Here is a 26,049-nt window from a genome sequence, read left to right as displayed (position 1 = left end):
CAAAATTCGAACATAGACAAATTTTTGAGTACAAATTTGTGAATTTGAGCGGAATGTACCACAACCCTTCTAAGAAACTAGGCAGAAAACATAAAATTCAAAAGAAAAAGGCAACCATCTTTAGCCGCTTGTCATCGACTTGGATGCAAATATATGCAGATGGAACCTTTAACAAATCTTTCCTGAGTTCTGAGTCTGTCGTTTGGTGGTGATTTGGTGACAGTATCTCGCGCGGAACACATGTAAAAGTTTAGATGAATTTTAGTATGAGTGGTGCTCTTTGACTTTATTGCGTTCTCTCTTACGACTAATTGACGTTCTCTCTTACGACTAATTTTGATTACAGTTTAGCACATACCTATACAAACAACGCCTCAATAACAAAACATACCGGTTTTCTGATGGTTCATGATGAACATAAACAGATGAAGCAATTGAATTAGTTCCAAAGCGAATATATACACAATGTAAAAAACACGTACTGCTCAAGCTGATTTTTCTAGTGTCAAACACCTTCACTTATCTCGTGCACAAAAGTAAACATAAAATAGGCCAACAAATACAGCTTTTCTGCATTCGCAGGTTTAGAACCGATCTATTTAATCGATAATAAGCAGAAAACAAAAAAAAAATCTATTTTTGGCCTACGGGCGAACCACTGTGCAGTGCTGCGAACGAACATTCTCAAAAAACAAGTTCCGTCCCGGGTTTTTACGGGTTAAGTTAGTTTCAATTAATTCTGCTGGTAAAAATTCCGGGGTAGAAATTTGATAACATTAACTCACTACTCACTCACTATATTTCGAGTTATGAACACACTCAAACTACTGAACAAGTCTTTGAGTTTTCTGTTAATTGGTTGCAAGGAGTCTCGGCTCGGGAGAGACTGTTAGTGTCAGTAGGATCGTAGCGCTAGCCCCGCAATTGTCCTGTACACTTAACAGTTGGCTACGAAGTCTGTGTATAATAAACAGAAGGTCGAGTTCCGATACGGAATGTAGCACCAAGGCTTTGCTTGGTTGCAAGGAAGTAATCACCATTTTTAATTGCTGGAATATGACAATGGCGATAGTGAAGCTTGCTCAGGCGATGTTAGAAGGTGCGTTAACAGTTTGGAAGCAATTGCAAGAAACCTAAGAAAAAAATCTCGTCTAACCACTGGTTTTCATAAAAAGCGTAGTAATTAGCATAAAATTCGCGCACTACTTGATGACTTGTTAGTATCTGTTTGGATACTTTTCAAAAAATTAAATCACTATTTCTTGACATCTTGGTCACTAACGTCACTACAGTTGCATTGTCTAACCGTTATGAGCCCTGTACAAGGTATCATCAGTGCTACAATGCTCTAATCCATTCCCGCGGGAATTTAGCTAAAAATTAAACTTTAATTGCAGTTTAACAAATATACTTGAAATTTTCAACGATGGAACTATTCAAAACAGTTGGAGAACAAATCGACCTTTAATTTACAATAGAGTTTATTCAAATTGTGCATGTTGTTAAGTAAGAAAAGTTTGAAGGTCATAGAAACGTCTTTGAAAAGTTTCTGCCAAATTAAAAAATGGTCGATAAAGTTTTTTTTGTGAAATTGCTCTTTTATTTCAGTATAAAATTTTTTTGGCAGATTCCCCCCGTTCAACAGGTCAATTTATGTTTGCTATTCGAGTTGACACCTACGCAAACTCTCATATGTCCTTGTCAAATTGTGCGGAATGACAAAAGCAAAAATATTTCCTTCTTTTTTTCGCATGCTAAAACCGAACAAATGTCAGCAACACTGTCAACGCGAATTAAGAGCATAAACCATTTCGATGTCTCGAAGGTAAAGTTTTTCTGAATAGTTCTTAACAAGACCGTTACCATGCTAAATGACCTATTGTCGAATATCGACCATTTTTTTGAATGGAATTTTACACACGTATTTGACTTAGCAAACTTAGTTCTTTCAGCGGGTGAACATATACTTCAAACTCAAGAGTAATTTTATTTTTTCATTAGTTTAGCAGTGTGCCTGGTATTTGAACGATCGTTCTCATAAGTATTTTGTTTTCAGTGCAAACGGGAACGTTTTTTCCGAAAAAGTATGTTTTGAACGCCAAGAATTGCTTTTACATTTTTTTTGGCAAAGGTAAACTTTGTATATTAAAAAACGATCATTCAACGACCGGGTGATTCAATAACGAATGATCAACGAAAAAAAATGAAGAAAATCGGTTAAGTAGTTTTACCGCAATCGTTAACACGGCAAAGTCATTTTATCAGAAACACCATTCCGAGATAAACGCGTATAAAGTTTCAAGTTTAGCTTATGCAACCGTAGCGAGGCGTGCTTCAAATCGCTCTAACTTTCATTTTGAATTTGTGAGAATGTTCTCAAGAAGTTGTACTTGAAGATAATGCAATATTTTTTTTTTCGATTTATTGAAAACCAAAAGGTATGCCCCTAATCCAATTACTGAATAATTACTGATTTGGCCTAACCTTTTCATTTATCAGAGTGGGAAAAAGGTCAGGTGCTGCTGAACTGGGAAGGCACTAAAATAGCTCGTCATGCGAAACGATACATCAAGCCTAACGCTTCGACTGCACTGAAACTGTTAAACCTTTCAAAGAAGGATCTGAGTACTTATACTGGGCTGATCACTGGTCACTGTCCGAGTAACTATCATCTAAAGCTAATAGGAAGGCTTGAAAATGACAATTGTCGCTTCTGTAACACAGAGAGTGAAAGTGCTCATCATTTGTTGTGCGAATGCCCAGCAATATTCAACAAACGGCGCAAATTTCTTAATAAGGGACTTCTAGAACCTTGGGAAATATGGGCTAGTTCTCCGAACAATGTTCTGAATTTTATTCGCAGTATAATACCTCATTGGGATAATGCCTTCAATTACAATGGCGACTACTCAGACACATAGTAGTTGACTATACAGGTAAAGGCCTATAGTAAAAGAGGACACACCACAAAAGATCTAAACACTGGTCGCAGTGGTACAATGTCCCCAACAAGGAAAAAAAAAACCTTTTCATATTTTTTTCTTGATTTTCAGCTTCATTCGCAGGTGTAAATAACACTGCTATTGATTCTTTCCTGAAAGTATATAGCAGAAAAGATTAAAAACCTTTAGTAAATGAAGTTTTTTTTACGCGGATTTCAGAATTTACGCGGTTTTTACCTGGATTTTGTAATTTACGCGGTTGTCTTACGTGCTACGTTAACGTAACCCCGCGTAAAAAAGACTTTGTGTGCATAGAAAAAAAAAGTTTTTTCTATCAAAATAAACTTTAAATAAATACTTAATTTTATTTTGAAAAAAATCCAGGATAGTTATTCACGGTCTTTCAATTCAACCCACGGCAATAGAACTCCGTTAATGTGAACATAACCATTACTTCTGAATTATTCATCCAGTCTCTTTGCTGACAAAGAATTAATTGTGTTAGATTGAAAATTCATTTCAATTATTCTATGATTGTTGCTGGGGAACGACAAATAACTCACATAAAACCTTTTTTAAAATGAAAATAATCTTTAAGTTTACCTTTTAGGTAAAAATTCGTTTTACATTTCTCCATCCTGAACTTTTTACCATAGTTTTGGAATAATGGCAAGTTTCAATACACAACAATTTAAGAAAAAATTTAATTCATTTATGTATACAAAGTTTTGTGTTAATTTTCTTATAATCGGTGCTTGATGCTAGTCTTCGGTAGCTCTACACACAGGGATGGCTCACTTTAATTTGTATTTTAAATAAAAAAAAACCTTCAGATTTTTAGTATTAAAATCTGAATAAAATCTGTAGATTTAGTGAAAATTTTTTTCGCAGGAATCTGTATGATTTTGCAAAAATCTTTAATCTATAAAATATCTGTATAGAAATAAAAGTTAACTGCAGCCCACATAAGCACTTATGATGGTTGTATGTAGCAACTGGAATACGTATCTGCGGACAGTATAAGAGGGTATTCGATCTTTTGGTGTAGAATTAAATGGAAACATAACCTATTCTTAATATTCATCTTGATACAAGAAAACTTTTTTCATAGAAACAATGCAGAACAAATTGTGAAAAAGCAGAGTCAAATTTACTTCATCTTGCAAATGTAACTCATTATCGATTTTTTTTTTCAATGTGAGTTTTACATATTTCTTTATTAACCTTATCACAGAGAGCTTGTAGGGTTCATAGAGTGTGAATAAACACGTAGGTATCGTTCGATTCACCTGCTGGTATGGGGTAGTAAGAATTGCTCAAGCGTACTTGAACGGGTGTGGAAAATGTAGGCGGTATAATTGGTTGAGAAGGAATCATATGCCTTGGTTTCGAATTTTGATTACTATATTTTGCCATTAGTATAGATAAACGAACGGGTAAAATGTACTAAACAATGCACTTGACTACAAGTAATTTTTTATTTTAATTTCAAGCACATCTGCAGGGTGTTCAATAAGTTCGAATACATTTATTATTTATCGTTGTGTAGGTGCGCACCATGTGTGTCCGCTTTAGGTTCATATATAGGCGAATCGGCGCGCAAGGTGTCGATTTGCTGACATTTGTTGTTTGTTTATCGCACACGATGGAAGTGTACCGCAATGTCGCAGTAAAGTTGTTTGCGGCACACAAGTCAGGAGTTCGTGTTTTCTGTTGAGAAACTCTTTGTCTTGCAACAGACACGTAATGTCCAAAATGATCTGCTGTGGGTGCCGACGTTGGCCAGCATTCCTCCGTCCAACGTAAACACGCCGCGGTCCAGAGATCAATGGTATACGGGAAGGATCATTCATATCGTCCAAGCGCGGTGTCGGGAGAACTTGACTGGTTTTCTCGATAAGACTGTGGCTTCCCAGCTCTCCGGACTTTAATCCCCTGGACATTTATGCATAGTCGTACATGCTAGCAAAACAGAGTGAATATAAAGTGAGTACTATAGACCAATTAAAACAAAATATTTCGAAGATCTGAGACGAAATCCCGATGGACCAGGTGCGTGCCGCATGCATGCGAAAACAGTCTCAGGCTCGTCATATAGGACAAAGGGCTAGCTAATATATCGCGGAAGTTCTCAATAAACACTGCTTCAATAATAAATTGATTTAGGAGAGAATATCTTGCATTCTCATTCTTTAGCACATTTTTAAAATGTAGGTATTTGAACTTATTGAACACCCTGTTATAATTGATAGTTAGTACACTCTTACCTAATCAGTTTAACAATCGGTTTTTGACATATCCAATTGTGAAATGGCTCATCGAATCGACCAATTTTTAGGCAGAAAAACAAAACTGGTCTGTCATCACAAAGCCTACCCTAGTAGACTGTTCACCCTGATCTGGATTTTGTGTTACGAACCCAAAAATATATCTGCAGGTATTGCTGTTTGTTTATAACTTTTGTGCTCGTTTGGCGACGGCTATCTCGCGTGCTCTCTATTCTGAGAACTGGTCATCTATCTATACTAGGAATCTGCTAGTAAAAAGGTGGGGATGTGGAGCATAACCCTACTATCGCTATGATGGTACGTTTCGGAACGATACAAATTCCATTGATTTTTTCTGAAAGCCATAATTTCGCTGTGTCGCTCACGCTGGGTTTCGCAGCTTCAAACTGACCCATCACAACAGCTCAAGTAAAGTGAGGCAGCGGGAAATGAGGAAACAGAGCCGGAATAATTCCAATAATAACATTTTAATCGGATTACAGCATGTTTTCATCGTGCTGCGTTTAAACAGTTTGACATCATACTCAAATAGTTATACGGTTTGGCCCTGCTCTAGGTCGAATCATCAAATAGGGCTCTGTGGAAGAGCGTAAGAGTGAAGTGAAGACTTTTGTTCCCGGAAGAATCGAGCACCCATTTCTCAATAGAATGTCCATGCGAATGCTTATGGTAGAATGTCGGCTTATGCATACATCGGGAGGTGACAGTAGCGGCTACCTTCTGTCGCGTAGACCTGAATGGAACCGGTCCAGCTGGAGCATCTGTTTTTGTTCAAAAGCATAGGTGCGTTTTGTTTGGTTCGATCCTCTTCACAAGTTCATTCATTCCAAGTTTTCGCATATTTTAAGCTACGAATTCGATACACATATTAATAATGCTTTGCACGACGTGATGTGTTTCTTGTTTGGCATGACGATAGATTGATCGGTATGATTCTGCAAAATCTTGAGCACGTATTTTATAAACATATCTGAAATGACTTCTGCAGCTTATGAGCTGCTCTAGTTGAGATTAATTAAAAAAAATCAATAGACTAGTTTGTTTTAATGAACTCTAACGCAAATTTTATCAAACAAAAACATAAGAATGAAACACCGTAACGGGAGCTCTCGAAAGACAACCATGAATTGAAACCATTTTTGAAAGCCTATCGATAAAGACGACCTCGTGTGTAAAGCTAATCGATACAAAATGCAAGCTTATCTTCGTTCGAGCATTGTGACGAGGATTATATCGACAGCGTGGACCTCAAGGCGGCCTAGGAGATTGATTTTTCATCCATGTCAGCTTACACGTCAGTGAAACAAAACGCTCAACGACCGGATGGATGTAGATGGTTTCATTCTATGGTCTACCTGTTGTATATCGGCACACATATGCTAATATAGTGGAATGTTTGCTTTTCGAGTTGACGGGTACTTATGGAAGAATAGGGTCAGATTATGACGATTTCCAGAACATGGTTGTGAGCCTCAGTAAAGCCTGCTCTCGTGTCGGTTGGGCGGCAGACTTCACCAAAGAGGAAGTTTATTGATCGGTCGTAAATAAATTCAGCGTACATACTTCGTTCCCCTCAACAGCGAAACGATGAACTTATTCTCATCCCCGAAAAATCGTTTGATTTATACGGGATCTCCTTTTCTTTCTAATCTTCCACAGCAAGCGTGAAATTCATGCCGTATGCTGCTCCAGGTTCACATTTTTCATAAATCCCACCAAAGACAAAATGGTTTCGAATATTTTAGTCATAAATTTTGAACCTGTTCACATGTTATTGTTATTTTCGAAATTCCTCCGTTTGGTTTCTTTTCCGCCGAAGAAACTCCTTTTTTTACCAATCGGAGCTTGCTTCGTAAACGATTCTCGACAGTTCAAATAAATTTATTTCGGTATACTTTTCTGGCGGTAGGAAAACGTTATAATCGCTCCACGCAGTTCACTCTTGATTTAAACATATGTATCAACGCTGATACGTCGTAGAAAACTCCACAGAAACTGGGACAACTATGCGAAGGAATTGGATTATAGAAATCCACAGTACATTGAAATAAAATTGATTCAAAATGTTGGTTTCTAGTTGCATTCAAAAGAAGGTTTATAAACTGATATTTCGTTTATTTGGTGTCTTCGGGTGAATTCATTCGTGCCAATATGGTTTCCTGTGGTTAGTATCTTTGCTATACAAAGTATAACTTTTAAATAGGTTTCTGAGCAGTATCGTTTTGTGCCAAGGTGGCTCATAAGCGTAAAATTTATTTTCAACATAGTTTTGAAATTTGACCCTGAGAAAGATAAATTGACAATTGACCAGAAGCAGCTTGCGAACAGTCGCTCTTGGGAGTTGTGTCAAGTATGAGCCTCCAGGGAAATGTATACAAAACCATGTATCCTCTTTGTTTCTTTATTAATTGCTAGAAAAATGATGAGAAGTTTTTGTTCATATTCTTCCTGATAGAAATTTTGGGTTCTTTACTTGACACCCAACATTCACTATTTAAGCAAAAAAATCCATAACGACAGCTCGATGTAGTAAGCACATTAAAGCAGACGGTGTATGTAGTTTGGGAAGCGGAAAATAAGCAAACTGAAAAATATGATACAGACTTGGGGGTAAAAAGTCGTAGTAAAAAAAAATTAGTTATAAAAAATGTAAAAAAAGGTTTTTATTAAGTCCAAAAAGATTAAAGCAAACTCTCAAATTTCCTTGCAACGTTCTGGTTTTTATCTGCAGTCGTCAGCAGTTTAATGGTAAATTTCTGCTCTGGAAATGTGGAAATGATTTATATTTGTCACACTAAATTATATTGGTCGATGTCACATGCACGACAATATGAAACATAAAACATTTACCCTCGATGCACACGTTGGATACGATCAATGCCAATAACAATAATAAGAGATTATCGCTTAAGCTTATACTGATGCTGATCCCGAAAGTCAGGCAGACATTAATCCTAATCCGCCCGGGTCAGAGATTACATCAGCTCGCTTCTGCACGTGTAGCGCTCTGACTCTCTATTTTCTTTTTTCAATGCAATAATGTGTTACCCTGCTTACAAAGAGCATTTTCTTTCCAGTAAGTATCGTTTTGCTTCAAAACCAAATACCATTCAGTGTTCAACAAGTGGGACGGTCGTGTGTAATAAAATTTTCGAAAATCAAAAGCCGAGAAAGAAAACAAGCCGTAAGAGAAGATAAATGCGGGATTTCGATCTTGACACTTTGAGCAAAGCCGGTAAGTCGGTATAAGATTGTTTGCGCTTACCTCGGCGCTTGCCAGTAACACTCACAAGTACCCGGGGGGTAGTCAAGGTGGCTTAGAAGGACGAGGATGAAGATGAGGAAAACAAGCATCACTCCGTTTCGACTTTGACAGATGCTGCGTGGGCTGGAGGAGCTTTGCTGCGCGTGGATTTCACCGGTCGGTCATGGTATTTAATTCGATTGGAAGTGAGTGAGAATTGCCACGCAAAAGAAGCTGAAGTCGATGGTGATTCGTTACGCATAATGTCGCGACAAAAGTTTCGACGGTAGTCTCGCCGGGACTGAGACAGGACTACCGGTAACACCGGGAGCTGCTACTGCCGTGCGTGTCTGTATCCAACCGTGGTGTTATAGTGTACGGAGTATGACATATTTATTGATCGATATACCTACTGATGTGCATTAGGAGATTGCATTGATTGATCACCGTGCGAGACTTTTATGTGTATTTATTTGTGGCCTGCGGAATTTGAAATCCAGGCTACGCTGAAATTAATATTATTACAATGCAACGAAATCTTGAGGTGGTCTTGACTTGATGAATTGCATAGGAAGTCTTATGGTTGTACTAGATTTGGATTGATGATGGACATTTATGGGCCAACTAACAAAGTCAGATATGCGGCCAGAATATGTTAAATACATTTTAATGTTAGTAAATGATTGAACCATATTGTACTGGTTCCTTTTATCTTTCTTATGTATAATTTTAATTCGTGACATTCAAGTATATATGCTAGGTGAAGGCGTGGGGGGCGGTGGGGCAAAGTGGATGAATTTTCCAGAACCAAGTTTTTTTGGGGCTCCAAACAACCCTAAACTTACCTGAAGTCGATTGGTTTTGTCCCCGCTTGGCGCATTGCATTTCAAATTTGTATGAAAATTTATATGGGAAAACCTACTTATTTGGCATTTACCTTTCTAGAGAGCTTTCCTGTAGGAGCCTATGACCACTGCTACCATTAGTTAGTTATATTGTAGTATAAAGAGAGCTAGAGAGCTTAATAATGCTCCAATAATGCACTACATTATGCTAAAGTATAGTATTTAGATACTTGACAACTTTGCAGAAAACATTGAAGAGCTAGAATGTCCCTAAGACTCGCTGCGTTCTTAGACATAGAGGGAGCTTTTGATAATGTATCCCATCACTCAATGTTGAACGCAATGGGACACCATGGGTTTGATACATATACCTCAAAATGGATCAAAACCATGCTGAATAGTCGTGAGATAACTGCAGTATTGGGTAATACTACCCTTACAAGGAACACAACTAAGGGATGCCCGCAAGGTGGAGTTCTATCGCCTTTGCTGTGGTCATTGGTTGTAGACCAGCTACTTAGAAACCTAACTGAGATAGGTTTCGAAGTGGTCGGATTCGCCGATGATGTTGTGATTCTTGTGAGGGGAAAATTCGACAGTACAGTATCGGAGAGAATGCAGTTAGCTCTAAACTACACTTTAGAATGGTGTAGACAAGAGAGGCTGACCATTAACCCCTCTAAAACAACCATTATTCCCTTCACCCGGAAAAAAAGGTATAACTTGATGAGCCTGAAGCTGGGCGAGACTACACTGCAGCATTCCACTGAGACTAAACATCTTGGAGTAGTTTTAGATCAGAAACTCAGCTGGAATGCACATATTGAATATGTCATCGGTAAAGCTACGAGTGCCCTCTGGGCATGTAGCAAAGCTATTGGCAGACATGGGTCTTAGGCCAAGTATGATTTATTGGTTGTACGAGGCAATAATAAGACCAAGAATAACGTATGCCTCGCTAGTGTGGTGGCCTAAAACAAAAGAGAGGTCAACGCAGAACAGGCTTGGCAAGTTGCAAAGGCTAATTTGTAATGCTATTACAGGAGTAATGAAAAGTGCTCCGTCGAAAGCCTTAGATGCAATTCTGCATCTATTACCACTCCACCAGGAAGTACAACTAGAGGAGGAAAAAAGTGCATTGAGACTAACACGCCTTAAAAAAGTACCTGATGGAGATCATACAGGCCAGCTGGCAATCCTCAAACATTTCCAGCTGAGCAAACATATACCAGGTATCGAAGACTGGATGAAAACAGAAGCAAACTTCGAAATACCTTTCAAAATCATAAAGACCGAACGGGAAGTTTTTGGAACAAGGTGGCCCGAATATCCGACAAGGCTCTGTCGTCTTTTACACAGATGGCTCGAAAACGAATGATTCAACCGGAGCAGGTATAAATGGTCCTGGGATAAGTATCTCGATACCAATGGGCCGTTGGCCTACAGTGTTCCAGGCCGAAATATTTGCAATTTATGAATGTGCACAAGTCTGTTTGGCTAGGAAATACAGGCATGCTAACATATGCATTTTTTCTGATAGCCAAGCAGCACTTGAAGCACTAAAAGCCTTCACATGTACCTCTAAGCTAGTATGGGAGTGCATCCTTTCACTGAAACAACTGGCAGAAAGGAACCAAGTATGGTTATACTGGGTTCCTGGTCACTGCGGAGTGGAAGGCAATGAAAAAGCCGATACGTTAGCTAGACAGGGGTCATGTACCGATTTCATTGGCCCAGAACCGTTCTGTGGGGTGTCATCAAGCGCCTTGAAAGCAGAATTGAAAACCTGGGAACATAGGACAATACAAGAGAATTGGATATGCTCAGTAGGGCTACGCCAGTCTAAACCCTTCATAAAACCAAGCGTCAAGAAAAGCCAGCAATTGCTTAGTTTAAATAAAAAGGGACTAAGGACAATAACCGGACTGTTTACAGGACACTGTGCAAGTGGGCATCACCTTAAACAAATTGGTCAGTCAGATGACGAAATTTGTCGTCTCTGCGGGTTCGAATGTGAAAGCCTTTTGAGGTCTGGTCTGCGAATCCTAATGAGGTAATACATTTCATACGAAATTCAGTGCCTAATTGGGAGTAAGGGTGCGATATGACAACGACGATCACTTCCATCAATAGTGATATGTCTGCCACGAGTACCTAGACTACAGAAGAGTTATACCACAAAAGATCAAAATAATGGTCGCAGTGGTCCAAATCTTACAAAAAAAATTTCCCTAAGAAGAACTATAGCTGTTCAAAGTTGAGTATGTCGCTTTAAATGCAGAAAATCTTGTTTTCTGCCAACATTACCAATGTACCGGCATCAGTTGGATTCCCATCAGAATTAACCTGTCGTAACGAGATACACACTCAGCTGGACCAAGCAAACAAATTTAGGTCAAGATTCTAGGCGTAGGTAGAATCTACAACGTGTTTCAGAGGTTACTTCTGATGGAAATCTAACTGACGTCGGTACACTGGCAGTGTTGGCAGAAAAAATGATTTGCAACATAAATTTCGACATGCTCAACTTTGAACAGCTGTAGTATTTTTTTGGGAAACCCTAGCTCTTAAGTATCTTCGGCGAAGTTGTTAGGGATCAAAAAACCTACCATTTGAAGTCATAAAACCTATGGTTTGAGCCATTTTGAGCTCTTTAGAATGGAAAATGCAAAAAGTTGGGTTTTCCATACAAATCTCCATATAAATTTGAAATGCAATGCGCCAAGCGGAGACAAAACCAATCGACTTCGGATAAATTTAGGATTATTTGGGGCTCCAAAAACTTGGTTCTGGCTTTCTGCTATCAACTTTCGTTTTTTCCATATAACGATTCCTCACCCTGATATGCATATACATAGTAGATAATCCTAACGTTATACTATGAAATTTCTAAGCTTCCGAATAAACATCAATGTAATAATTGATAACCTTTTGCACAAATAATTCATTTACAACTGTAGTATACAAAAGTATATTCGCACCAAAAATGATGTACCATCTACTATATAAAAATGGAATTCCGTAACGCTTGATCTTATTGATGTTATTGCCTCCGTCTCAGTGGTGTACAGTCACCACCATCATTTTAAATCGCTCTAAATCAAAAAAATCAGCGGTGACATGTGGGTTTTTTTACATGAAAATGTTTGTTAACGTTCAGGAAAGACATTTGAGGAAAAATAAAAAGTATCTGATTACTAAAACTTGAGATTTTATTCACGAAACTACGTGAAACATGCAAATTAATGACTTTTTTTTGCTGAATTTGCCTCTAAATCAAAATTTCAAGCGATGATATGTGATTCTTTTTTCATTAAAATATAAAAGGTATTTGAGGAAAAATAAGAAGTATCTGATTACTAAAACTTGAGATATTATTCACAAAACTACGTAAAACAAGCAAAATTATGACTTTTTCTGCTGAATTTGTTTCTAAATCAAAATTTAAAGCGATGACATGTGATTCTTTTTTCATTAAAATGTTTGTTTATGATCAAAAAAGACATTTGAGGAAAAATAATTAGTATCTGATTACTAAAACTTGAAATATTATTCACAAAACTACGTGAAACATGCAAATTCATGACTTTTTTTTGCTGAATTTGCCTCTAAATCAAAATTTGAAGCGATGACAAGTGACTCTTTTTTCATTAAAATGTTTGCTAAAATTCAGGAAAGACATTTGAGGAAAATTAAAAAGTATATGATAACTAAAACTTGAGATATTATTCACAAAACTACGTGAAACATGCAAATTTATGACTGTTTATGCTGAATTTGCCTCTAAATCAAAATTCAAAGCGATGACATGTGATTGTTCATTAAAATGTTTTTTCTTTATGTTCAGAAAAGACATTTGAGGAAAAATATAAGGTATCTTTTAGCTGGAAGAACGGTTACGATTCATTGGTTTGAATATCGATTAAGAGGCAGCTTAAGCTTTAAAAATCTTTTATTTTCTTATTTTCTACGAAGCTTTGTGGATTAAAAAATGGCGACTTCTGGTTTCAGGAAAACCTAAACCTAAAGTGATATTTGGCCAACAATTTCAATACTTCCGAAAGTGGAACTCCATGCGTCATTTTATAGCGATGACATGTGTTTTTTCTTTTTCATTAAAATGTTTGTTAACGTTCAGGAAAGACATTTTAAGAAAAATAACAAGTATCTGATTACTAAATTTGAGATATTATTCACAAAACATGCAAAACATGCAAATTTATGACTTTTAAAGTGATATTTGGCCAACAATTTCAATACTTTCGAAAGTGGAACTCCATACGTCATTTTGAAATCCAAAATGGTGACTTACAGTTTCTGTAAATCAGCCCAAAATCACAAAAAAAAAAAACAATCCAATATGGGTATTTCCGTTTTGTGCGTTCTCAGAATGTTAAAGTACTTAAAGTGATGTTGGACGTATAAGATATAAAATATTTTTGAAGTGAGTTGTGCTAATAATGCGATGAATTATAAAAAATTATTCCAAATTTTGAAACTTTTGATCCCGAGCATCGCCGGGAACGTTCAACTAGTATAGAATATATAAGTAGCTGAGTGAAGGCAGTATATGTATAACAAATCAGGTATAATTACCACTATGTCTACGAGTCTCCACCGAGTTTACTAAAGTAACATCTAAAAGAGCCAGAACATAATACTTTTGATTCCATTTGGGGCCCCAAACAATCCTAAACTTGTTGGGAGTCGATTGTTCGTGCCTCTGTTTGGTGCATTGCATATCAAAATGTGTATGATATTATCAAAACCTCTTTTAGTATTTTCTTCCTGGAGAATTTAAACTTTATCGAGGTTTTCGGATGTCCCTAAGAAATATTTTTTCTGTAAAAATACCAATGTATCAGCGTTTAGGTTTGTTTGGAGCCCAAATAGAGCCAACATTTTTTTTCTGGAAAAAAGATTAAGTTTCCTAACTCTAGTTTTCAACTACTTTTATTGAAATAAATTCAAAGAAAACATACTTTATTACGCTGTCGTTTGAATTATGGGTGGAATCATGCGGGCAACATACTTTAAATTTGTATGGAATTACTTTGAAAAAATTAAAAAAACAACGTAGAAAACGGTATTGAAATGTTTGAATACGACAAATTCGAAAAAAAATGCTGCCCCAAGTTCAAAAAAGTTGACCTAGAAAGATTATAACTTTTCAACCATTCCGGTGGAATTTAGTAGCCATTGTCAAAACGCGTAAACTTACCTCAAATTCAGTCGCATAGTAACTTCTTGCCAGGTTCGTAGCTTCAACGTTATTTACGAGAAACCTCATTTAAGTCTCTATAAAGATGTTGATGGCTAGGGGCACCAAAATTCACAGGAATGGTTACAAAGCCATCTCTTATTTTTGCCATTTCAAGCTTTAGGGCCACACCTGTGTTGACCAGTGTAGTATACCTGTAGAAAATGCGACTTCATGGAAAGTATTGACTCGAAATCTCACCCGAACATCTTGCTTTATGTATGCTTAACAGGTCGACGTGTCTCGTGTACTGTTCGTCTACTCTTAAAAGCGATTTCCTGATTTAAAACCGATTAAAAGCAGAAAGGCAATAGAATGCTATTGGGGCTACGCACAGGTAGGTGTGTGTGGTATATCTCAGTGAAATTCTAAATATTTTACTACACGATATGGACGATCGTATCATAGGGCTGTGGTCGCTCACTAATATGTATGTGTTGTTTACTTAGAGAAATACAAAAGTTATTTTATTTTCATTTATGAAACCGACAATCAACAAGTAATAAGAATGTTGTTGGGGCCACGTGTGTGGTTTTTCAAGTGAATTTCAAAAGTGTATCAAATTCTACTGGTTTAAACCAACAGTAATAATGCTGATGTAGCTACGCACACTTGAGCGTGGTTTGGATCGTAAATCGTAAAATATACAATTTATTTAAATTTTTTGAACGATTCTCTTAATATGATGACTAGCCTTAGATTTAGGTATAAAAACTGATAGAGTTCTATGCATTTTATGCTTAAAAACTATACGTGAAAAAAATCACTCACTCGGAGAATCACTTCCTATTTTTTATCGCATGAAATCGTTTTGTTAATTTTCATTCATCAACAATGATACGGCTGCTTAGTTACAGAAATGGAAAAGAATCGTTAATGATAATTTCAGGAGAATCAATACTGAAAATTTTCGTTTCCTGAAGACGAAAATTCTCTCACCGATTTTTTTTTCAGTTCAATAGTTTTAAGCTGCAATTTTTGCAATACATGAATCAACGACATAAAATAATGCCATACTCTAAAGATTTTTCTCACAAATATATAAAAATGTAGGGTGGTGAACGGCTTCGTCAGTGGTTTTTTTTCGGCAGGTTTTTTACAGCGATCTTATGCAGGAACCTACCGAAGCCGTTCACCACCCTGTATTACATGAAAGCTTGCACGTAATATACTTGAATACATGCTTTCTACAAATCTGTTTGATGCGCCTCGGCCACAATACCAGTATCTCAATTCTTATTTCTAGAAGACAACACCCCGTCGAACATACAGGTTTCATTTTTGCCTAATTATTTCAAAAGAAGAAAATTAGTTTCTCGGTTTGCGCAAGTTGTATTGTGGCGTCAGCACTAAATTAAAGTTCGGAAGTCAGACTTTCGACTTCCGAACTTTCTTCCGACTTTACAAACACATAGAACAACTGCGTGTTCACACAACAAGAACTGCGGAATGATTTCAATGCATTTGTTTTTATAAACTGGACTGACAGCGCAGTGGCGGCTGAGATGGTTGCAGTGTTGCGAGAACACCAAAAATAAACATCGGAAGTAAGCCTGACTGCCAGTTTATCAGCGACATTTTGATAATTTTTATTTAAATGCACAGTACCTATCTACACGTGTGAAAAAAATCGAAGACGCGAAACGAAACAAACAAATCAAAGTAATCGCGAGTGAAAATTTTTCACCACATATACATACTTTTGAAATTATCAAAAGCGATAGAGAATCATTTTGGACTACTGATTAATTATCATGTTCAACAAAGTACAAACTAAGTTTGTTTACAAAAAGTCAAACTTATCAAAATCCGCGTATACTATATAAAGTGGCGCAAAAAATAATAGGCGTGAGCATCGCTTAGCGATGCGATGTATTTTTTTTGCAAATTCTTTCCTGTGCGAAAAAGTTTTTCTGGTAGCACGAGCACGGTATTTACAGTTAATCAGGCAGTTTAGTTATCGCCTGCAGCTCAGGTTCCGTTTTGATGGCTATAGATGTGAGGAAAGCATCTTTCTCATCAATTTCAGTATTCAGAGGTCATCCTTTGAGCTGGTTTTCCTTTTCCACCCTCGTGTTTCTGATCTCTTCCGTTATCTCAGGGCGTTGCCAACATATTCTCTGAACAGCCGATAGTTTCTTCTATTTTCCTGAAAGTTTTACCTTCATATTGCAGCTTCTTATTCAGCCGTTTCTTGTCGGGCTTGCAATGTTTACCGCGACCCTTTACCGGTAAACAAAAAGCCAAATTTTAAAGCCAGCTTATGAAATAATAGTATATTAGTAAAAATTTACTGTTTTCACTCAAAGATTATAATATTCGTATCACTTACTTTCAATAGTGATATTGCTAATAATAGGTGTGCGGAATACAGTACACGAGCGATATCACAAAACATCAATGTTACTGGTCGCAGTGAATAAATCGGGGTTATATTCAAAAGTAATTACTCCAGATGTTATTTTGGAAATAGCAACTTGTGGTTATTGGGAAACAGAAAATTGATGTTGTACATATTCAAAGTGATAACACAGTACAACAAAAATGTACTTTTTCTTCTGCCTTGGCTTCTATGAATGATTTTTTTATGTATTTTTATGCAAAAACATATTTCCCGAGGTTGAACACATTGTACCTTAGGGGGGCAAAATGTTGCTGACATTTCACGTGGATCAGGCACCTACCAATCGATTTCTGAGACTTTTTTACTCAATATAAGACATAATCTGACTTCCATTTTCACCTATTTCTTTGTGAAATACACTAAAACCATATCAAAACCTTTTTTGTAGAATTACCGTTTTGAGCTCAGTTTGTCCGGAAAATGGCTTGCTGAATTATGCGTACCATCGGGGCCAAGTGCGCCTACTGGAATAAAATAGACCCCACACGTGGTCCTTAGCCTCTTATCCAGCCACTCCTATCCCGAACTTCACGCGGTGCCAGCTAGGATACGAGCAACCAAAGGAAGATCGGGTTTAAACAACATTCCAACAGCTAACCATCGGAACAGCCATCAACAGCGTAGCGGAGAACGTCTTCGGGCATGTGGGACGAACCCAACGAAACGAGTAATTCGACGACGCATGTAGGAGGGTGATAGATGAGGAGAACGCTGCGCGGGCGGTTAAGATGCGTAGTGCCACTCGCCAGAATGTGGAAAGACATTGGCAGGAGAAGATGCAGCGAACCCAAATCTTCCGGGTGAAAAAGCGCCGCCTGGATGAGGAGGAGTTTGCAGAGCTGGAACAGCTGCATCATTCTCAGGAAACGCGAAAGTTCTACCAGAAGCTCAACGCATCCCGCAGATGCTTTGTGCCGCGAGTCGAAATGTGCCGGGATAAAGATGGCAGTGTTCTGACGGACGATCGTGAGGTGACCGAAAGGTTGAAATAGCATTTCGACGAACACCTGAATAGCGCCCAGGCAGGAGTCTATGGCGGCAGAGAAGTGTTCCCACCGGTGCGACAAATCTAAAAGACGGCACGCTCAACGATAGGCGAAGTTAAGGATGCCATCAAGCAGGCTGGAAAGGATGGTCTTGGAGCGGAGCTTATAAAGATGGGCCCGGAAAAGCTGGCCACTTGTTTTGACCGGCTGATTGCAAGAATTTGGGATACAGAACAGCTACCGGAGGAGTGAAAGGATGGGGTTATCTGTCCAATCTATAAAAAAGGCGACAAAATGGACTGTGGAAACTATCGTGCAATCACCGTCCTGAATGCCGCCTAGAAAGTGCTTTCCCAAATCATTTTCCGCCGACTCTCACCGCTAACCAACAGATTTGTGACGGTCTACGATGGACCAAATCTTCACCATACAGCAATTTCTCCAGAAATGCCATGAATACAGAACCCCCAAGCACCACCAATTCATCGACTTCAAAGCCGCGTGTGACACTATCGACCGAAAAGAGCTATGGAAGGTCATGGACGAAACGGCTTTCCAAGGAAGCTGATTAGACTGATAAAGGCTACGGTGGATAGGACGCAGTGCTGTGTGCAGATTGTCGGGTCCATTTGAATCCTGCAGGGGGCTTCGACAGGGTGATGGTCTCTCGTGCCTGCTGTACAATATTGCGCAACAGGGTGTGATGAATCTAGCGGACATCAACACGCAGTGTACGATTTTCAACAAATCCAGTCAATTCGTTTGCTTTGCTGATGACATGGATATTGTCGGCAGAACAACTGCGGCGGTGGTAATTCGAGGTAGTCGACGAGTTTGTCTATCTTGGTAACCGAGTTTGTTCACTGGTAACCGAGGACAATGGAACCAGCCGTGAGATCCGGCTCCACAAGCAATTGCGGTCGAACAGACTAAGCCCCCGTACAAGGTGTAACCTGTACAAAACGCTCATAAGACCGGATGTTCTCTACGGGCATGAAACGTGGACAATGCTCGAGAAAGACCTGCGAGTGCTCGAAGTTTTCGAACGACGGGTACTAAGGACGATCTTTGGTGGCGTGCAACGGAATATGGAGGCGAAGGATGAACCATGAACTCGCAGAACTCTATGGCGAGCCCAGTATTCGAAAATTGATTAAAGCTGGATGGATACGCGGGGCAGGGCACGTTGCAGGAATGTTGGACAGCTACCCTGCGAAAATGGTGTTTGCCTCGAATCCGACAGGAAGAAGACGACCAGGGGCGCAGTGAGCAAGATGGGTAGACCAGGTGGAACGAGATCTGGCGGAGAGTACATGGTGTCCCATGGATTGGAGAGCAGCAGCCAATAACCAAGTGAACTGGAGAAACTTTCTTTATCAGGCTATGTCCTGACGGAATGCCAAATAAATGAACAAATTTTGTCCGATTTAAGATCTGTTTTTTTTTTTTGAGAGATGGGTAAGAAAAAGTTTATAGTGTATCGGCTCTAATATCTTCAGGTTTTATCTATTATCGTCCGGGGGATTAATTAAGTCATAGAGAACTAATATTTTGCGGAGAGGTACTCTGCATTAAGAAAAACCATCATGCAAAAAACTAACGCTCTAGGACATCATTTACCCCCCGGACGATAAAAGATAAAACTTGAGAATTTTGTTGTTTGACTTTAAAACAAATTGGCGTCGAAAAAGCATTGAAAATTTTCGATTTCTCAAAAATTCAAAATGGCTCCACTGTTGCCTCTTAAGGTAAAATGTGTTCAAACTCGGAAAAATTTTCTTTTGTTTAAGTTTTTTTTTTAATTATCTAGATAACGAATGCATTTAGAAAGCTGATCACCTTCATGAAACTTTATACTACAAAACTATTACTAAAATCATATTAAATTATTGAAATATGGTGTTTCGCCTATCGCTGGCGACAGGCAAATTTCCTGTTGACTGGAAGAAGGCATATATGTTTCCCGTACACAAAAAAGGTGATAGGTCGAACGTTAATAACTACAGGGGAATTTCAGCTCTTTGCGCAGTGTCAAAGTTGTTTGAACTGGTTATCATACAACCTATTTTCTCGCATTGCCAGCATGCCATATCAGATGACCAGCACGGTTTTTTACCTAAACGCTCCACCGCTACAAATTTGCTCTGTTTTACCAGTTATGTCTTCGAAAGCTTCGCCCAACGGTCACAGACAGACGCAATCTATACTGATCTCTCAGCTGCTTTTGACAAAGTTAACCACCGCATTACTGTTGCAAAGCTGGAACGCTATGGCTTTAGCGGCGCTCTTTTACACTGGATGGAATCTTATCTAACAGGGCGAACAATCAGCGTCAAGATTGGAGACGAGCTTTCAATTTTTTTCCTGCAACATCTGGTGTCGCGCAAGGCAGTCACCTGGGACCGTTGGTGTTTTTACTATATTTTAACGACGCAAATTATTCGTTACGAGGCCCACGTCTGTCATTCGCAGATGACCTGAAACTATTTTCAAAAATTTTTTAAATACCTCAGATGCATCCGTTCTCCAGCAACAATTAAACTCATTCAGTAATTGGTGTACGATTAACCGTATGACGCTAAATCCCTCCAAATGTTCGGTAATAACATATACTAGAAAAATGCATCCGATACTCTTCAACTACAGCCTCAACAATCAAACCATTCAGCGTGTCGATGTCGTTAAAGATCTTGGTGTACTTCTCGACGTCAAACTCACCTTCAAGCAGCATATTTCATTGATAATCACCAAAGCATCTAGGCAGCTTGGACTAATCTTCAGAATGACGCGTGACTTTGGGGACATATGTTGTCTGACTGCATTATATTGCTCACTTGTTCGGTCGCAGCTTGAATACTGCTCCACGGTTTGGACTCCGCATTACCACAACGCCATTCAACGTATCGAGAGCATCCAGCGCCGATTTCTCCGCTATACCCTCCGCCTCTTGCCATGGAGACAGCCTATGTCGGACACTCGTTATGAGGACCGTTGTCAACTTCTCCACCTTAGCACCCTTCAAGTCCGACGTGAGACTGCTCGTGCTATGACTGTGGCCAATGTGCTGGCAGCACGGGTTGATTGTCCGGACATTCTTCGCCAGATCAATTTAAACGCCCCATCAAGAACTCTACGAAGAGTACCCTCAATGAATCTACCTTTTCGCCGTACTAACTACAGCTCCAATAGTGCAATCATTGGTCTTCAACGAGCGTTTAACCGAGTGTCGTCTGTGTTTAATTTTCATTTATCTGTTGAAGTGCTTCGTTATAAATTTATTGCCATGTTTAGACAACTGTTGTACTAAAGTTTAGTGTAGTAGTCTAGCCACCATTTGGACAATATATGTCTGTTGGTATGAAGTGAATAAATTTGCGAATTTGCGAAAATGGTTATTCCTTAAATATATTGTAATTACAATTTTTTTTTTAAATTTAACCTTCAAGAGATTAAGTATTTCAAATTTTTAATCCTGGAGTTTTTACCAAAATGTATTACTTGAGACTGCATGTTTAACAAAAAAGCAAAATTAATTTTTTCGGTATTTTCCCGGTCAAAAGAAATGACCGGACAATACCTAAAATATCCGCTGCGACCTTTGTATTTTCGAAAAAAAGCGTCTGTGTTATTGCCGGCTTGTGGGTCAAACCACGAAAGAAGCATCAAGAATTTTCAAAAGATGCTGAATTAATGCTAGATTTTACAGAGAGTGAAAAAGAGATAGATGAAGATGAAATAAATACTTAACAATAAACTTTGTTATTATGTGTTCATTTTACTCACGTCGAATGGCTGATGGATGCACCTGTCAGCAACAAAATATACTTAAGAAGCAGTGGTGGGCACCGCTAACCGAAAATTTAGCGACGCTAATCGCTAAGTCGCTAGCCGGAAAATTTAGCTCGATAATCGCTAAACGCTAAACGCTAAACCCACATTAGCGGAACTTTCGCTAATCGCTAATCGCTAACTTTTTAATATGTAAATAGTCATATCGCTATATTTATTGCTCGTGTTTTGTAAGATTTGGACCATTTTGATCTGTTTTGGTTAAACAAACGAAAACAATTACTTTTTAAAGCTATTTACAATAAGAGGTTCACGAAACGGTATTCATATTTGATTTTGTAAAAACAAGAATAACAAAAGTTATTTAGCTTGCATTGAAAATAGATACTCTTAGGAATGTTCTCATAAAAATTCAATTATTATCTGAATCGAAAAAGTAGAACCAAAGTTGTCATAATTTCAATTATTTAGATTAATAAAACAGAGTATCTTATTGTCATAAACCATACGATTGATTTTTACATTATTGGATTTACTTATACTAAACATATTAAAAAAACCGCGTAAAAATAATCTTCCAAATCGCGTAAAAATAATCCACGTTATTCAAAAACACCGCGTAAAAATAATCCGCGTTATTGTAAAAAATCGCTTAAAAAAAGTCGCGTATAAAAAAACCGCATAAAAATAACCCGCGTAAAAAAAGACCCCAGTGTATGTTCATCTTTCGAAGCAATTTACCAACGCCATCAGCAATTCACAGTTTTTCTAAATATTTCTATTGTCGCTTCTCTACAAAATTTAGCGAATTAGCGATTAGCGTTTCGAAGACCAAAATTTTAGCGACGCTAACAGTTTCGCTAACCTGCTCAAAAATTAGCGAAATCGCTAAATCGCTAACTGAATTTTGGCGTCGCTAATAAGCGAATTAGCGAATTAACGGAATGGTGCCCACCACTGCTAAGAAGTGTTCTCAGTGATTATGAAAGTATTACGAAGTATCTGTTTAATAAATTCACAAATCATTGTTCATATATCAGATAGTTGATACGTTTTTGTATAGAAACCCCAGAAACAAGCATACATAAAACATTATTCTACTCACTCATTTATGAATTGTCAATTATTAAAGTTTAATAAGCTCATAGTATAAGGTCTAAGCTTTGAAAAAGTATTTGAATGCGTGCCCCGGTTTGCCTCTTTTTCCCCTTTAAAATTGCGAAATATTTTAATCACAAAACGCTGTCTTCTAAAGGAAGCTGTATTTTTTGTAGGTCATATTTGTCTAGAGCATTATGTTCTTGAGAAAAAAAAAATGAAAATGAAAATGAAAATGAAAATGCTTTTTTGTAATAATAGGCCATGATAAAATATTTCTCATCAACATTCCCGTTATATTTTTATGAACAATTATTTTGAACACTGTTTTTGGCTAACATCAACCGTTTAAGCGCTTTTCCGACCACTGTGCCCTGGTGTGTATCAATCTGAAAAATCAAAATACCGTTTTGTTTGGAAGACCGAAATACCGGTTTCCGACCACCCTAGTTTCTAGGCAGTTTTCTATGCAACTAAAGGTGTTTTTGAGTTACATTACTACATTACATTGTAGTATATGGTAAAATACTAAAATATTGGATTACTTCTCCAATCTTTTTGCTTTCAAACAGTGAATTGTGTAATTTTGATCATATATTTTTGTGATACTTTGGTTTTTGGTGGAGATTGACGAATAATTTTAATAACATAAATAAATCTTTTTCCTAACGCGGGTGTAGGAATTTATGAGGTTTTTTGCCACTAAGTATGCTTGCGTGAAAAGCGACTTTGGTTGATTTTAATGCATACGCCTTGTATTTAGGTACACGTCGTTTGAGAAAAGTACTCTCGAGTTCAAAATACGTGTCCCCAGTTTGCATTCGGAAAAAACTCAGTTTGGTAAACTGAAAATGTGTGCAGTTTCAGCGACACTCGAGTTCGGACGACAGATTTTTTGGCATGGAATTACTTATAACTCAAGTATTAAAAATTATTTTGATTCAATTTATTCTAAAATTCAATCGCAAAGAATTAACAAGGACAAAAATAATAGAAGACGAAAATCAAACAAATTTACAGTTACCGAATCACTTTCTTGTGCTCATAATGCTGTTCAAGGATTCCATTGAAGAGATAGTGCACACTAAACAGTGATAAAAAGCAAACATATGTTTCATACCTAATTGTTCCACGTCTGTACGGTGAGGCGTGTTAAAAAGGGGCCAAAACTCTCCTCAGGGAGCGCACACTTTCCCTCTTGAGACCGTAATGGAGTGGAACAAAACGACCGTTTTGCAATACAAAACCCATCCATCACCGAGGAGAGTTGGTCGCGCTTGTTCACCCTTGTTCTAAAAGCTCAACCACAATAGAGACACCAGAAAGCAAATCGCACTCTTCCGAGGCAGGCTTATATATATCACTTCAGTAGTGGTTGGTAGTTAATATCAAGATAATAAATAATAAATTTGTTCTGAATGACACATCCGCAAACGCTGTGTGAAACAACAACGGTGACAATGAGGGGAGTGAGCATAGGAAGCCACAAAATCGGGTATATTTTGCCGGTGTCACTCTGCAACAGTTATTCGCAGTTGCAGCTGGTTTGCCAAATCGATGGGTGTTCCTTATTTCTTAATTCCAAGGACATTTGTTTATTACAATGCAAGATATTTTAGTTAAACAATTCAACCCGTGCTTCAAGCACGCTAGTTAAATTTGTAAAGTTATTAAAAATAATATCGGATCTACCGAGAAATTGTTCTCGAATACGAGAAGCCCTTCTATTTGTATGGATTTTAACATGATCGTCCTGATGGGAAATATTGGACATAAGGACACTGACATAAAATGGCGAAGCACAGGCGCGTAATCGTAAAAGTCATCTCGGTATGCATGTTCACAATAAAACTACCCACAGACGAACTTCGCTGTCAATCTGCCGGTACGGTGTTATTGTTGGGTAAGTGACACTTTATTATTTTTGCTAGATTCGCTTTTATTGGAGGGTCTTTTACGATGGGCAACGCTGTGAAAAATTCAACCCATGATCGCTGTCTTATTTCCCTGTTTAAGTCAGCCCACCAGTTTGCTTTGCTGTTTCACGCATCCTAAACTTCATGAACTTGGGACAATTTATCATAGGAAATATTCCTTCTCTGTGTCGGGGGAAAACCGTTAGTCCCAGACAGGAACCATTACAGTTCCGTGATTTTCCATATTTGTTCCGGAATAAGGGGCGACGCCTGTGCGCTGTGTGTTTTGTTCTTTATGAGCTATGTATTGTCGTGAGAATTTCTAGAAACTCGTATCTATTTGTAATAGTTTTGATGCATTATTCTTTTTTTGCAGACTGAACTTAAGACTTGTACGGCATGCGGTGAACCGATTGCCGATAAATACCTCTTCGACGTTGATGGATGCTCCTGGCACGGTTCCTGTCTGCGGTGTTCGGTCTGTCTAACTTTACTGGAGCGACAACCGTCGTGTTACTTCAGGGATCGACAAGTCTACTGTCGGGCGGATTATGCAAAGTAAGTAAAAAAATTAGATTTTTATTGCTTAAAACTATGATTGTAGAACAAATGAAGTTGGAAAAAATATTTTTGTGGTTTTGCCTCATCCAACTATTGCATTATTTCCAACAAATTTATTTTAGATATCTTTCCCGTTGTTTTGAAATTTCAAGAGATTATTTATAGTAGTATACTAGCGCATTTTCATAGTAAATACTCAGACTAACAGACGTAACACTGGAACCTAGCTCCATCGCCACAAAAACAATCGACTCAAATGCCCAATCAAATAACAGTCATTGCGCGACAACGCCGTCTGGGGCGCTGCCATGCAATCTCATACACATTTCGAGGTTCCCCATTTGACACATGTAGTAACGCTAGCGCTGATGCAAAAATACATGACGCAGCGCGAACGGCAGAATATGGTTCTAGTGTTACTAATGTAAAATACTGGAGTCATCCGAACGATGATTTTATTGAAAATTTGTTCCAAGTTTTGTGCCTGTTAGTCTGTGGTAAATATTTACAACAAATCAGTTGAAATAGCTAAATGAAGAATAAATGTTAACGAGAGTATAACTGCTGTCACTTTGGCAATTCCGTGAACAAACAGGAGTTTTACATAAGCGCGTTTCTAAACATTTTGCGGAAATGGTCTCACTCTTGTGTTAGCTTGTAATCAAACTCATGAAAATCTCATCAAAAAACCAACGTTCGAAGAGTCTCACACATTT

At 38.0% G+C, this 26,049-nt stretch overlaps 1 protein-coding gene across 2 annotated transcripts in view; it reads left to right on the top strand.

Annotated features, from left to right (window-relative positions):
- The window catches only part of LOC129724618 (LIM/homeobox protein Awh-like), a 97,194-nt gene that overhangs the window by 49,805 nt on the left and 21,340 nt on the right, over nucleotides 1-26,049 (top strand). For both annotated transcript variants that reach the window (XR_008727935.1, XM_055679636.1), the window contains exon 2: nucleotides 25,149-25,330. Coding sequence is in view for 1 of the 2 variants with exons in the window: in XM_055679636.1 (XP_055535611.1) it covers nucleotides 25,149-25,330 (182 nt within the window). In the remaining variant the exon portion in view is untranslated. The remainder of the gene's footprint in view (nucleotides 1-25,148; nucleotides 25,331-26,049) is intronic.

Source organism: Wyeomyia smithii, chromosome 2 (assembly GCF_029784165.1).
Source record: "Wyeomyia smithii strain HCP4-BCI-WySm-NY-G18 chromosome 2, ASM2978416v1, whole genome shotgun sequence".
In the NCBI taxonomy this organism is placed as follows: domain Eukaryota; kingdom Metazoa; phylum Arthropoda; class Insecta; order Diptera; family Culicidae; genus Wyeomyia; species Wyeomyia smithii.
This window is presented reverse-complemented; position numbering and strand designations above follow the sequence as displayed.